Source organism: Brassica napus, chromosome A9 (genome assembly GCF_020379485.1).
Source record: "Brassica napus cultivar Da-Ae chromosome A9, Da-Ae, whole genome shotgun sequence".
Lineage (NCBI taxonomy): Eukaryota > Viridiplantae > Streptophyta > Magnoliopsida > Brassicales > Brassicaceae > Brassica > Brassica napus.
In genome coordinates, this window is record NC_063442.1 from 32,890,459 (window position 1) to 32,903,989 (window position 13,531).

General features: G+C 37.3%; 3 protein-coding genes and 1 long non-coding RNA gene across 4 annotated transcripts; 2 read left to right on the forward strand and 2 right to left on the reverse strand.

Moving 5' to 3' along the window:
• The first annotated feature begins 735 nt into the window (after positions 1-735).
• On the forward strand, positions 736-1,191 carry LOC125578416 (E3 ubiquitin-protein ligase RNF165-like). Its single transcript, XM_048741049.1, has one exon. It carries the CDS (start codon positions 757-759, stop codon positions 1,021-1,023), a length of 267 nt encoding a protein of 88 aa, XP_048597006.1. The 5' UTR covers positions 736-756; the 3' UTR covers positions 1,024-1,191.
• On the reverse strand, positions 1,161-6,341 carry LOC111200597 (aspartyl protease family protein 1-like). The gene is made up of 11 exons (XM_022691811.2): positions 5,823-6,341; positions 5,615-5,756; positions 5,038-5,273; positions 4,733-4,963; positions 4,506-4,641; positions 4,340-4,413; positions 4,159-4,258; positions 3,999-4,065; positions 3,854-3,925; positions 1,636-3,772; positions 1,161-1,504 (listed from the first exon to the last, which is right to left on the reverse strand). The coding sequence occupies exons 1-10, from the start codon at positions 6,116-6,118 to the stop codon at positions 3,498-3,500; spliced, it is 1,629 nt and encodes a 542-aa protein (XP_022547532.2). The 5' UTR covers positions 6,119-6,341; the 3' UTR covers positions 1,161-1,504; positions 1,636-3,497.
• Positions 6,342-7,256: 915 nt separating this feature from the next.
• LOC106382295 lies at positions 7,257-8,460 on the forward strand. The gene is made up of 4 exons (XR_007316510.1): positions 7,257-7,454; positions 7,546-7,591; positions 7,716-7,898; positions 8,007-8,460. It is a non-coding gene; the product is annotated as an uncharacterized LOC106382295 (long non-coding RNA).
• Positions 8,461-9,142: 682 nt separating this feature from the next.
• LOC111200598 (aspartyl protease family protein 1-like) lies at positions 9,143-12,523 on the reverse strand. Its single transcript, XM_022691812.2, has 10 exons — positions 11,678-12,523; positions 11,455-11,593; positions 11,139-11,368; positions 10,574-10,795; positions 10,354-10,489; positions 10,008-10,087; positions 9,828-9,924; positions 9,688-9,751; positions 9,525-9,596; positions 9,143-9,446 (listed from the first exon to the last, which is right to left on the reverse strand). The coding sequence occupies exons 1-10, from the start codon at positions 11,980-11,982 to the stop codon at positions 9,253-9,255; spliced, it is 1,539 nt and encodes a 512-aa protein (XP_022547533.2). The 5' UTR covers positions 11,983-12,523; the 3' UTR covers positions 9,143-9,252.
• Between the last annotated feature and the right edge of the window lie 1,008 nt (positions 12,524-13,531).

The window sequence follows — 13,531 nt, forward strand, 5'->3', positions numbered from 1 at the left end:
TTAGATTTATTCCAAAATATTCATATATTCAACTAAACCGAATTAGATCAAAAAAATTGAATATCAACCATTTTTAATTTTGTTACTAGAACGGTAGAACTAAATTTAACCAAATTTCACTGACAGTTCTTATATCTTTATATCCAAAAACTGAAAACGGAAAAATCTATCCAAATCTAACTAGATACCGAACACACAGAGAAAGTAAAATATTTAGGAGAATTTTATGCAACTTTTTTGTTTGTTTGAAAAGAAGATAAAAGGGAACTTAAAAAATGGCGTGATTGGGATAAGGCACCTCACGACCTAACTTTAGTTAAGATTGAGTTACAAATCATATTACAGACACACCATCTAATTTTAAAAACAAAATTAAGATATGCTAAATCATCTTTTTATAAACTTTATCTGGATGTGTCTCTTTTGTTAGAATCCAGATCTACACACACATGTTACTCTATATATACCTAAATGATCGTTTTAATTGGATTTTAGAATGTGATTGGCATGCACAAGTAAAAAAAAAGAAAAGGGGATACGTAGAGAGAAAGGAGAGAAACAAAGAAGGTGAGAAGTAAGGGTCTTGGTGTTGGTGTGTGAACATAGAGAAAAGGTGTTTCTAACGTACATTGTAATCCATAGGCATTGCACATCACGCAACAGTGACCAACCTCCTTGTTTTTGTTCTCTCACAGCACACAAGACCTCTCACTCTTTTAAATTGATCAGACGAAGGTGGAGAGAATCCAAACGACGATGGGTCTTGACAAGTGGCTAGCTTTGCTGTTCCCAAGAGTGCAAGGAGGAAGGAGAGAAAAGGAATGTTGCAGTGTGTGTTTGATGAGAATGGAGGATGAGGATGTGATCAAGTCCTTGCCTTGTTCCCATGAGTTTCATAGTCTCTGCGTTGACACGTGGTTCGATGTCAGCAGGAAGATTTGCTGTCCACTCTGCCGGTTTTCACCAGCTACCATCCTCCTGACCGATGAACTGTTCCTCTGGTTCTCTTCTTTTCATTTCTGATTGTATTCCTGCTTTTCTGGGGATCAAACAAAACACCCTTTTCTCCTTGTAATGCTGCTATAAAGTCTCTTGTAGTACTAGTTTTTTTCTTTCCAAGGGGGAACGTATAAGAAAGTTTGATCCCCTTACTGTAAAAAGATACCAAACAAAGCTTCTTCTACCATGTTATTCTCTTGCTTATGCAAACACGGTTCTTTTGCGATTCTCAGAAAACAAAAAGAAATAGTTGTTGATGTACTACTTCTGAGGAGCAATCAAACCAATTGCCACACAGTACATGTAGACAAAATGCCCACAACAGCCGGAAAAGGCAATGTGCATCACATCACATATCAGTAAGGGAAGCTGGTATTGGTTTCTTGCTCTCGTGATTCCCCAACTGCTTCCAACTATTAGTGTTATGTGTCTGGTTATAAATTCCTGTGATCACAGCGCCATATATACTTGTGCCAATCACCTCGTCTCCTTATATAGATTCATCCTGCAGTATAAAACACATACAACAAGCACTAAATCCTCAGCTTCACAGGCTTCAACGCGGTTCTATAAGGCACAATAACATCTGCCTTGTGGCTGCATGTGCACATCTCTAAATCGGATTACGGTTATTACCTTGGTCATAGCTTTGCCTGTTTCCATGGCTGTGATCCTCAAGATGATAAAAAAAAACCTTCTCTTTCCGGTTTTCTGTGAAAAAATTCGGAGCTGAGGGTTTGTGACACGACATAAGAGCAACCTCTTTGGGCCGAATCCTGATCCTCTTGGTACACTAAGGCTCAGCTTCTGCATTAACGGGTTAGCGATGATACTAGTGAAAAATGAAGTAGCAGCAAGCAAGGGAGATGCTTGCTTGGTAAGCTAAGCTAACATGTTGAACAAGATCAAAAGCTGCTTAGGTGCTATAAACATTCAGTAATCCAAGAGGCAGTTGGTAGATGTTAAAGTTGTAAAGTAATAAAATGCAAAACAAGATCGAACCAAGGCATGGATCGTTCGCAAAAATTGGTGCAACCTCTGCTTCTCTTATCCTATTCCTGGAGCAGAAAAAGCTCGTACCTGCCGCAGTGCTGAGATCGTTCGGATAAATCATTCAGCGGTTCCAAAGAAGGCAACTTGTTTGGAGAAAACCGGAGGACGAGAAGCAGGCCAAAGACTCTGCCTTTATCAGAGTCCCGGCCTCGGCGGAGCAATTTGGAAGGTTTGCATTGCCGTTATTATGTGGAGAAAAAGGAAGGATTCATCACCAGGAAGGAGAGAAAGATCCTCGTGCGCAATGAAGCTCGAAACAGGTAATGACTACTCGCCGCCGCAGCCATAAGAAGAAGAAGTGGGAATCAGAGGATCGAGTGGGTGGATCCTCAGCATCAACCGAGGAGGAAATCGCCGGTGGATTTTTTTTCTTATGAATAAATTAACCAGATAAACGAGTAATCATGTAAAGGTTATAGTTTTTTTTTTTTTGCAAAACCATATGTTTAAGTCTACAAGCTACCATTTTTGGGTATCAGCACCTGATGTGGTTTGATTGATCTTTGATTTTGTTAAGGCAAGACTGAAACTAATGAGGATAAAAATGTTGTTGACAAAATGCATCATTATGTATTTATGTGTGTTTTGAACAGATTTGTATCTTAGTTAAGCATCAATCATACTCAAAATGTGGTTGCATTAAAAAAAAACAATAGAAGAAGAGGCGTTAGAAAAGAGAAAGTTTCTGCTTTAGTGAGGAGAAAGGTAGTAAATATGAAGCCCAAGGTCTTTCATGTGTCCAGAGGACCATAGCCACCAGGAACCAAGTTGACCGGTGTTCCCACAGATACGTTGGCATGAAAAAGGTCATTACTTTAGTCGGAGTAGTAAGCCATTACTTTGCTATTCCAGGCAAGCAGAGAGATGTTGAGTTGGTTCTTAGAAATAATAATACTTGTTTACTCGGACTAGTAAGCCATTACTTTGCTGCTTCCTCTTCTCATAAGCTGGATGGTATTGGTATGGTTGACAAGGTCAGATCAGTAACGCTTTCTTTTTGCCTAAATAGCCCCTTTACTCTTCTTATTTTGCACTTAAACTTCTTATTTTGCACTTAAACTTCCTACTATTATAGTATTCTCTGATCAACGAGCAAACTTTCACCTAACTCCTGCTATTATGGAAAGCATTATAGACAACAACATTGTACTTCACGTCTTCTTTAAGTTTACAAGAAAAAAATGCCCCTTAACTCTTCTTTCATTTGTTAATCCTGACCTCTAAAACTTGTCATGACAATGTATCTCCTCCTTTGCGCATTTACCCCAGGCACTTGGCATGTCCAAAACATTAGTATAACAAAAAAAAACATACATGGTTATAACAGGGAGATAAGATAATATTACAATTCTCAAACCAATGAATATTGATTGCTTCTGCTCATCAAACGAAGATTCTTATTAAATTGAAACATTAAATGGTCAAACCAATGCCTTTTGTATGAATCACAGGAAGGCCAAAAGAGATAGCAGAAGCAGGGATCCAAGAGGGCTGACATTGGCTACACCGCTCGAGCCAGGACTTTCTGTGGAGTCACTAGGTGGTGTAGTAGTAAAAAACAAAGGAGGAGGCGGAGGAGAACGAAGTAGTGGATTGGATTCTGTGGGTGGTGAAGGAGCTTCAGACTCTGGTGGTGAAGGACCTTCAGACTCTGATGGTGGTGGTGGAGAATCTCCAAACTCTGCTGGTGGAGCAGATGTTAAGCTTTCATCCTCAAAACCTGACATCATCAGCACTTCATTAGCAACTGCTTACTTCCTAGGCTATATGTACAATCACTTTCTCATTGTTAGTCACTTACAATTAGACCGCTTCCAACCCAAAACCATCCTCTCCCGGTCGAATACAATGCGGTATCCAGCCATCAAGTTCTCTGTAATCCACACATACTCTCAGTATCAAAGCATATACATTAAAATTTGTGTTATTGTTATTGAGACACTCACGTCCAATGATGTTAGGCCTAAGATCTTCAATTTTCAGAATACTCAAACAGTACATCCGACCACCTGCCTGTTCAAAACCAAACACAAACAATGTAAATAGATACGCTAATACAAGACAAGAAACAAAACAAAAAAACTATTAAAAACACCAATGTCATGCCTCGGTCTTTATTGTGACAAAAGGATTCTTGATGCTCATCACTGACCCTCCTTCAAAAGTCATATCTATTGGTGGGAAAGTAATGTTTGTAGCGTTTGGACTGCATGCGAAAGAGGAAAAAACCAATCAGAATTTCAGATCATGCGTACAAAAAGCAAACTTAGCTAGTTATCATCATGACCTCAAGTTGTAACAGAACTCAAACGGAAACTGAGGATCGGATGGTGTTCGAATGTCCAAGGCACGGCTGTTAAACTACAAAAAGTAAATGAAATGAACGTACGTTAAGTCATGTGAATGTAACAAACACAAAAGTTAGGCTAATCAACGCAACGCAACGCACTTACAGCTTTGGTAAAAGCACTATATGCTGGCTCCCTTAAGTGTGTGTATGATGAGCCAGTGTCGAACTGTGCAAACATGCTAAACCCAACAGCTTTTTTCCCCACTGATAGTCCCGTCACATTCACACCATACGCCGTACTAGTTTTTCATTTTTGGGTTCAAGAATGTGAAAAAAACACAAAGGTAAGTAATGATTATGGGAGATGGTAATATGGAACTGAGTTTGTACCTTGGTTCAACAGATATGAAGGGAGTCTCAGACTGGTCTGTGTAGCCTTTGTCTCCGAAACTGATTCTTCCAACAACGCCAATGACACGTCCGAAACATATCGAGAAGGAGTTTGCGGCGAGTTTGGCTTTTGCGAGAAGGCTAGGAACAGAATAGTCCTTCACACCAAGCCCGAGAACACCGTTCACGGCTTGAAAGTTCTGGAACAGACCTGTCTGTCTCTGACCGCAACTGCATCACAAAACAAAGGATTCAAGTTCTTGCTTGCCTGAACATGTCATTAACCGAGGAGGATCATTACTTACCCAAGCGTGACGTTAGCTTCCACAGGCTTTAAATCCACATCCTCTGTGACGAGATGAAACACGTCTTGCAACAATGTCCCTGTGGAGGTTGTGGTGGTAGACTCGGAAACCTGATAAGGACAAACACTTGAAGAAGGAGAAGAACACCGTTCCGATTCAAAACAACGATCGTCACTGCATCTGATGCTTGAACTTGTAGAAGATGTATTGGGACTGTATAGATTCAGTGGTACACTCTGTTTCAAAGAAAACGAAACAAATTCGTCTTAATAAATTTATATAGATTCTGTGAGATAACAAACTAAATTCCACATTGGAGAATTAAACATTAGAGAATTAGACAAGGGAGTGTCTAATATAGAAAAAAAAATCCAAATCTAATAGTACGAAACTTTTTGGTAAAGAAACCAAAAGTAAATCCATGCGGATTTACCTAAAGCCCAAAGTGAACAATATCGTACTAATCGGATAATATAGAGTTGGACACGGGATTTCACAATCCCAACAGATTCAGGGGACACCACGGGTTATCAGAAAAAAAGAAGGTGTAACTACTTGTAGAAAGAGAGAGGTAAACCTGTGGAAAGCCAGCATCTTTCAAGTCGCTGATGCAAGTAACACCACAATTGCAAGGCAACCAGAACAAATCGCTGCCTGTGTCCAAAGCCACAAGGAACCAAGTAGCCGGTGTTCCCACAGATACATTTGCGTAATGCAGTCTGCAACAAAAGGGTAATACATTCATACGATAACTAATCAAGAGAAGAAGAGAAGTTAGTGCTTACGATCCCAAGAAACTGACGAAAACCGTGAGGTTTCCTTCAGCGGAAGTGAGAGGGGAATCTTCGTTGTTGGAGGCAAGACCTCGACCTCTGAAGAGATCACGTTGGGCTAAGACCTTGAAGTACTCCAAACTTCCTTCTTCAGGGACAAGATTGTCAAACCCGAGATTTTGTTTAACAGCATCAGAGAACATGTGGTGAACTTCGAAGCTGAACTTCCCAGTAGCCTCACATCTCTTTAGTCCCCATGACAACACTAACACAGACAATAACACGAAGACATGGCGTCCTATCGCCATGATTTATTTTATTTTTCAAACTCTCTTTTCGTATAATGTGTTACGGCGGGGCGAATCCTGTATTTGTAAGGACACTGAGGTATTGAAAAAGTAGAAAGGTTGACTCTTTCGAATTGTTACAGACAAGCAGAGAAGAGCTGGTTTGGTTGTTAGAACTAATAATAATTGTTTAATCCAAGTAGTAGTAGCCATTATCTTCTTCTCCCCTGAAGCTCAAGGTTGACGAGAACAGAGTCTATGATGTTTTTTTGGAAAGAAAGTCCATGATGTTGAGGGTGGCTAACTTAAATTAGTCAACGGTTTCTTTTTGCGGAAAGGACCCTTTACTCTTCTTATTTTTCACTTAAATCCTGCTATTATTGAATGCAATTTGAAGGATATATATTAATTAGAATGCATACTTGTAGACAAGTTGATCTTTTAACAAAGTGCGTCACTCACGTCGCATTAGGATATCAATAGTATATACCTGATTTAAAAAAAAAGGAAGTTGTGGTGGATTGTTACAGATTTTATCGTCATACTTAATTCGACATATTCAACAAACTAATTAGAAACTAAGCTCACCAGCAGACACAAAAAGGCCGTTATGAGTCGCAGCTCTGGATAAGTTGAATCATTCTTCTGTTTGAAATATTTTTGCCTATATTACATATTTAATCCATCGATTTTTATGTTGAACTTTTTTAAATAAAGTCAGTCCTATGCTTTTGGATATTTTATAATTTGGATGAGGAATGGACATGCTCTCATATAAATCTGACTATTTTAAATAATTAGTTTATTTACCAAGATTCCACTTGGATGAAATATAATAGGGAAGAATAAGAGGGTCAGAAGATGAAAAGTGGAGGATTCTGGGGGTGGATTAAACAATATGTGAAACTCCAATCATAGATACCGAAAGAAAGATGTACATGTAACTGATATTCACAAACATCTATAACAATAAAGGAGAGTTGTCTCTCTCCTTAGGCTATCCAGCTCAGCAAGAAGGCTGGGACGTTTTCCGCCACGTGGCTTCACCCAAAAAAATGCAAATTCGCTTCTCCTCTACGTTTGGTGAGCTTCTGCCGAGCTTTCGTTTTTGTTGTGTTGATTGGGTTTTTTTCTGGTTTTGAACTTATGTGGGCTTGAAGGAAAAAATGAGAAGCCCATACTAATTAGGTTTAATCGCCTTCTTCTCTACGATATTCTAGGCCTCTCTCTCTTTCTCTCTCCTTTTTTTTTTGGCTCTCTGCAACTTAAGAACACCGACTTGAATACTGTAACGTCTTCAGCCCCAGGAATGTGAAGAAAGGCGGTGAGCCTTGACATGCCACTCATTGATGAGAATGTAAGAAAACCTTTGTTTTCAATTTATAATCTCGATGATTGTAGGTGTCAGACGACACTGATTCAGCATCTTTCCTTGCTTTGATACGAAGATTGCTAAACTGACAAACATCTAAGCTTCTGAGGCTGCACAGACTGGTATTTCCTAAAGTCAACCAGTTAACTATTAAGTGGTCCTATTTTTTTTTTTTTGGTAACAATTAAGTGGCCCTATTATTTAGATAGATCCTAATACATTTAAAATGTTGTTTCTGGGTTGCAGGGGATAGGTGTTCATGCGCAGGTTGATACTGAGTTGCATCGGTCCCTTGCTGAGATTGTTGGGAAAACCTACACATTCCATAAACTGAACGATTTCAATTTTGCTTCGAAGCATCAAACCTTCACCATTTCCCGCATATTTCCAGAGCGAGAGCTTGCACCTATGCCAGCCTTTGTCATACCTGTTAGTTCCGTTTCTTAACGTTAATTTTCTACATCTACTTTTACTTCCAATATATAGTCTCCTGTTTGTTACCTTATTAATACGAAGGTGCAAATGCTCCTGAGGTAGCGCTGCATGAAGTTGTGGCACCAGGAACAGAGGAGAAAGATGCCAACACTTGCAATGTGGCAGAGGAGAGCCATCCACGTCTGATGCTTCCACTGCCGGACGTCCTGCATCGGACAAAGAACAAGTTACTGCTGATAGGAATGCCCGCAAGAAAGCACGTGTGGAATGAGTCCACTGCTAGCTCTTAGACAACCACAACTTCTTATCGACTACTGCTTATCTTTTAATTTTCGTCAACTTCTTATCGACTACTGCTTTTAGTATCTTTTACTTTTCGTTTAATTCTATTTCCCTTTTGTTTTATAACTTCATGTTGTGGTTGTCGTTTAAATTATTAATGCAAATTTTTTTATGCAGAAAATTTCCCTATTTTGTGCCTTCATAGAAAGAAATGTCATGAAGCCGCCAAGGCGGGTGTAAACATATTAACACTTGCAAAGGTTATAAACAGTGGTCTCTTACAGACGGGTGTTTTCTTCCAAAAAAACAGAAAATTACAAAGTGCATACCTTCTTTACCATATTTTGCCACATCCTCTATGGTTTTCAGAGCAAATTTTTGAGAAACATATTGAACATAATTAATACATAATTATAAGATCAAAAAGTTTATCGCAATTTACATAATCGATTATTATTATTTCTAATAATTAACATAAGGTCCATATCATTACTACCTCTAAAAATGACATGAGCTTATAGCACTATTACCTCTAACGTATCATATATTATCGTAAATTGAAAATCTAATATAAGCTGAAACAAACATATATTATAAAACATCATTTGGTGTAGCATAATATATACTAATTATTATATATGACATTATTGACACTATTATATATTACTTTAAAATATAAATTTTATAATTTATCACATTACATTAGATTTTCAATTTTGTTTGGAGGTGGGTGTATTAATTTATTATCGTGAGAAAATTACCTATTGTAATACTATTAAAATCTGATACTTTTAGAAATAAAAAAAAATTTAGTTATTTATAGTTTAGATTTTCTTCTTCTATATCAAATTGAAATATAAATCAAAAAGGAAAAATATAAATCATTACATTTTCCATTTTTTTTACTTTGAAAATTTTGTGTTCTCTAACAAAAATCAATGTTAGTGGTTCTCTTCAACTTAAACCAGTAAAAATTTAATATTACGATTTCATCTTATATAAACATATTATATCTATTATTTAGACTATAAAGTAAATTTTCAAATGTTTTATAAAATTAATAGTCTTAGTGTAAATTCATCCGCCCGTAGGGCGGGCCAACCCCTAGTATAAAAGAAAAGAAGCAAAGGATGAGGAGTGAAGAAGCAGCGAGCGGGTTCAAACGCGTCGAAGGGCTTCTGGCTCTTGGAGACGGCGTTGGCGTCAGCGACGGCGGGTTTGCTGAGGCAGTAGGTCCAGTAAAACCATTCTTATCGTTACCTGAAAAGTTCCAAGAAGCAAATTAGTTAAGACCTATTAAATAGTTTTTATTTCTTGGAGAAGAAGTTAGGGCAGTACAGTCGGATTCTTTCCATCCCAGAATCATTCTCTCACGATCGTGGACGATTCTGTAGTTTGTCATGAAGTTTTCTAACAAAATGAAATAAAATTATCTGATTAGAAATTGGTAACAATGGGCAATATATAAGATGATGTTGGTTGAAGAATAAAAGTAGCGTACGTCCGATGATGTTGAAGCCGGCAGTAACTTCCTTTAAGACGGCCAAGCAATAGACTTGTCCGCCCTGTAAATCGAGTGAAGATTCATATATGTAACTATTAGCATAAGTTGATGAGATGAGAGATCTGTATACTACGTACATCGGAGGTGTCGAAGACAAGTACGGGGCTAAAAACATTATACGTAGCTCCTCCTTGCATCTCAAAGCTAATTGAAGGAATCTTCTCTTCATCAGTACTGCAAACAGAAACAATACACATACATCAACATTCCTTAAACTTAATACTTTTACTACGTGTTCTTATTAAGTCATAACCCACGCTGATGTAATAATGTAGCAGAACTCAAAGGGACTCTTCACTCTTGCCGGAAGTCGTCTGTCTGCTACTTGAAGATGGTACTGCACAACACAACACAAAACAAATCAGTATATATATAAATATAATCAATTAGTAAGCTATGGTATAATAAGGTCTTGATTGTTTCAAACACAATTTATACATTTTAAGCTTGCATTTTCTTACTGTTTGTAAGGAAATTCATTTTCTAAAACCAAACATAGCTAATTTTCATTTGAAATATAACGCCAACACATAAACTAAAATGCAAACAAATAAGCTAGGCATGGATAAAAAGAGATGCATGCCAATATAGTTAGGTAGGTACGTTTGTGGTAACAGCAGTGTAGTAAGGTTCGATGAGCCATGTAACGGCAGTCCCGGAGTCAAATATTGCGGTGAATTCTGTTTCCACCGTCACACTTCCTACCTTGAATTCGGTGATGGTCACATCGTAAAACGGCCTGTGTTCAGACATGCTAATATACGTTACATATCAGATATTATTGGAAAAAATTGAAGAAAAAAGTGTTAAGGGGAGTGTTTACGGAGAAAGAGTGCCACTCAATGGAGTTTCAAGCTGGTCTGAGCTGCCTTTGTCTCCGAAACTGATTGTTCCCTTCCCTTTCAGACCAAAACACATTGAGAAAGAGTTTGAGGCTACACCGGCTTTAGCCAACATGTTTGGAACCGCTATGTCTGCTATTGCAAGTCCCATTATACCATTTACAGCCGTTTCTTCGAACAACCCTACTTGGGACTCACTACATCTGCAGTCACCATTTGAGTACTTTCTATATTATTAAGTGGCAACAGTCTCAGGTCTAAAATTAAAGGGGAAAGTAGTATAAAAAGCTTGTTAGTCAATTCTTGAGAGCTCTACTTTGATAATTAGTAGTACATATTGTCACTCATGATCGAAGTTCAAGAAATTGCTAGACGACAGTTATAAGTTTTATAGAAGATCAACCTGTCTAGGAGTCGTTTATACCGATTCTTTTTAAAAAAATAAAGAAAGAACATTTCGATTATAATCGATTTAAATTTGCCACTTAGGGGATGCCTTCTGATTTTTAGAACACTGTTGTTTTCAAAGTTGAAAGAGTTACAAACCCAAATGTGATCCGAGCATCTCTTGGTTCTCCTTCTTCTGTCCTCATGTGGATCACATCATCCACTAACACTCCTGTGCTTCTACTACCGGGCGAGAGATATCGAATTCGATAAGGACAATCGCTGAGAGGAGAAACACATCTGTTTCTTAATGCACAAAGTGTGCTATTGCACGGAACCTTTGAGCTTGATGTTGATATGGTTGGGTCATAGATGTTGAGCTTTATCCTCTATGTGTATACAAATGTGTGTCTTAAATGATGATCGAACTTTATGTCATATAATTTACTGCATTGCAAGATTCATTGTTTATTACCTCGCCTTGGTCGGTCTCCATGCTACGTATGCAACTGGACTTGCAATTGCAAGGTAACCAGAACAAATCACTTCCCGTGTCTAAAGCCACCAAGAACCATTGAGCCGGTGTCCCTACCGTCACATTCGCATAATGCAAACTGATCAATAACAAAAAAAGAACATAATCAAAGGTCAACATATAGTACTAAAATGAAAGAAATAAAGCAGATGAATTATCATACAAAATGATTTCTTGTGTGGAGTTGCCTTGAGCGAAAGAAACAGTCGTCTGATTGTTGTTGGAGGTTAGCCGGCGACCTCGGTCACGGTGAACCAAGGTCTCGTAGTACTCGAGAGTGCCCATTTCAGGCAAGCCATGGCCACCAAGAACGGTCTTGACCTGGTCCGAGAATCTATGGTGAATTTGAAAGGAGAATGATCCTGAAACTGAAGCACATCCCAAACTCATAACGCAGAATCCAAACTGCAACATCCATCTCAACTTCTCTATACTCCGAACCATTCTTCTATCTTTATCTTCCTCCATGAATCTAACTTCTGTTATATTAAGAACGATGATGTTGCTTCTTGCAACTTGAGTTTCTTTTACTACATGTTTATTCTTTCGTGTGTGTATGTGAGGGAAAAGGTCAACGTTTTGCCTGGTGCTTGGTATTAGTCAACGAGTTCGTAAAATCATTGATGAAGGAATATGTTGCCAACGAAAATTCGTATATTTGATTCAATTATAGAACATCAACTCTGTGTTTAATTATTCTAGCATACATAGAAAATAAAATCATAGTCTTTCTGATTATGACCTTAATAAACTAAATGAAATCACAAGTATATGATCTAGATTGAATTGGTGTGGCTGTATATATATATATTTTGTGGATATGTGAAAAGAGACGTGGAGGGATGTTTGTTGGTTCCATGAGTTAGGTGCAGGCTGAACACGCATTTAGCAAAATGGCAATGATGAAAAGGTTGAAATCTACAAGGGAAACAAAGGGGTGATTTTGTAATGATATAAAGATAAGAGGACAGGAATACAAATACCGACAAAGTATAGTAAGTAGAAACCGTTGACTTCCGACAAGGTCATGTCCACGTGTCGCATATATCTTGACCCGGCGCAAATCACGCACTTTCTCTTCTTTTTATTGTCTAAAATATTTTTACTTGTTTGATCAAAAAAAAAAATTACTTGTAATTATTTTCTTAAAAAACAACCAAGAGAGAATTATTCAAAAAAATTTCATCTTCATAACTAGAATTTATTAACATTATAGTCTAATCAGCTCTATATGCATGATTGCATCACGCTAAAATTCAATAAATCTATATTGCATCATTTGAAAATTAAACACACGATATAACACAGGGCAAATCTCCAAAATAGCACATTTCTAAGTTTATATCACAAAAATAACACTTAAAAACTAAAATGACCAAAATAGCATTTTATCTTTTGAAAATTTTAATTTTTTTTATTTTTAAAAATTTGAAATCTTATCCCCAAAACCTCACTTCTCAACTCTAAACCCTAAAACCTAAACTCTATACCCTAAACCCTAAATTCTATACCCTAAACCCCACCCCTTGAATGTTATTTTTGTGACTTTTGGACTTCAGTGCTAGTTTGGGAACAAAAACTTGATTTAGTGCTATTTTGGTCTTTTTCTCTATAACACATGATATAAAAGCATTAATCAATCATTTAGTTGATTATTAAATTAAAAGGCTCCCAAAATAAGTCACTTTTAATCCCGTTTTGTATTTTGTTACCGAAAGTACTTTCAAAACCACTCGGCTGTAACTGGTTATTCCTAATAAGAATACATGGAATAAAAGGAATAATTATATATGGAATACGAAAAATTGGAATGATAAACAAAATGGAATAAAAACTAAAATTTGTTTTGGAATTGGAATTCCAATCATCCCACACATTCACGATCATTTTTTATATGGAACAAATGGAAAAGATTTTACAAAGGATTTGTTTTAAGTTTTATTCCATTTTTGGAATATGTGGAATTGATTTTAAAAGGTGTTTCATGTAACTGGTAAATATTTTTTGGAATTCTATG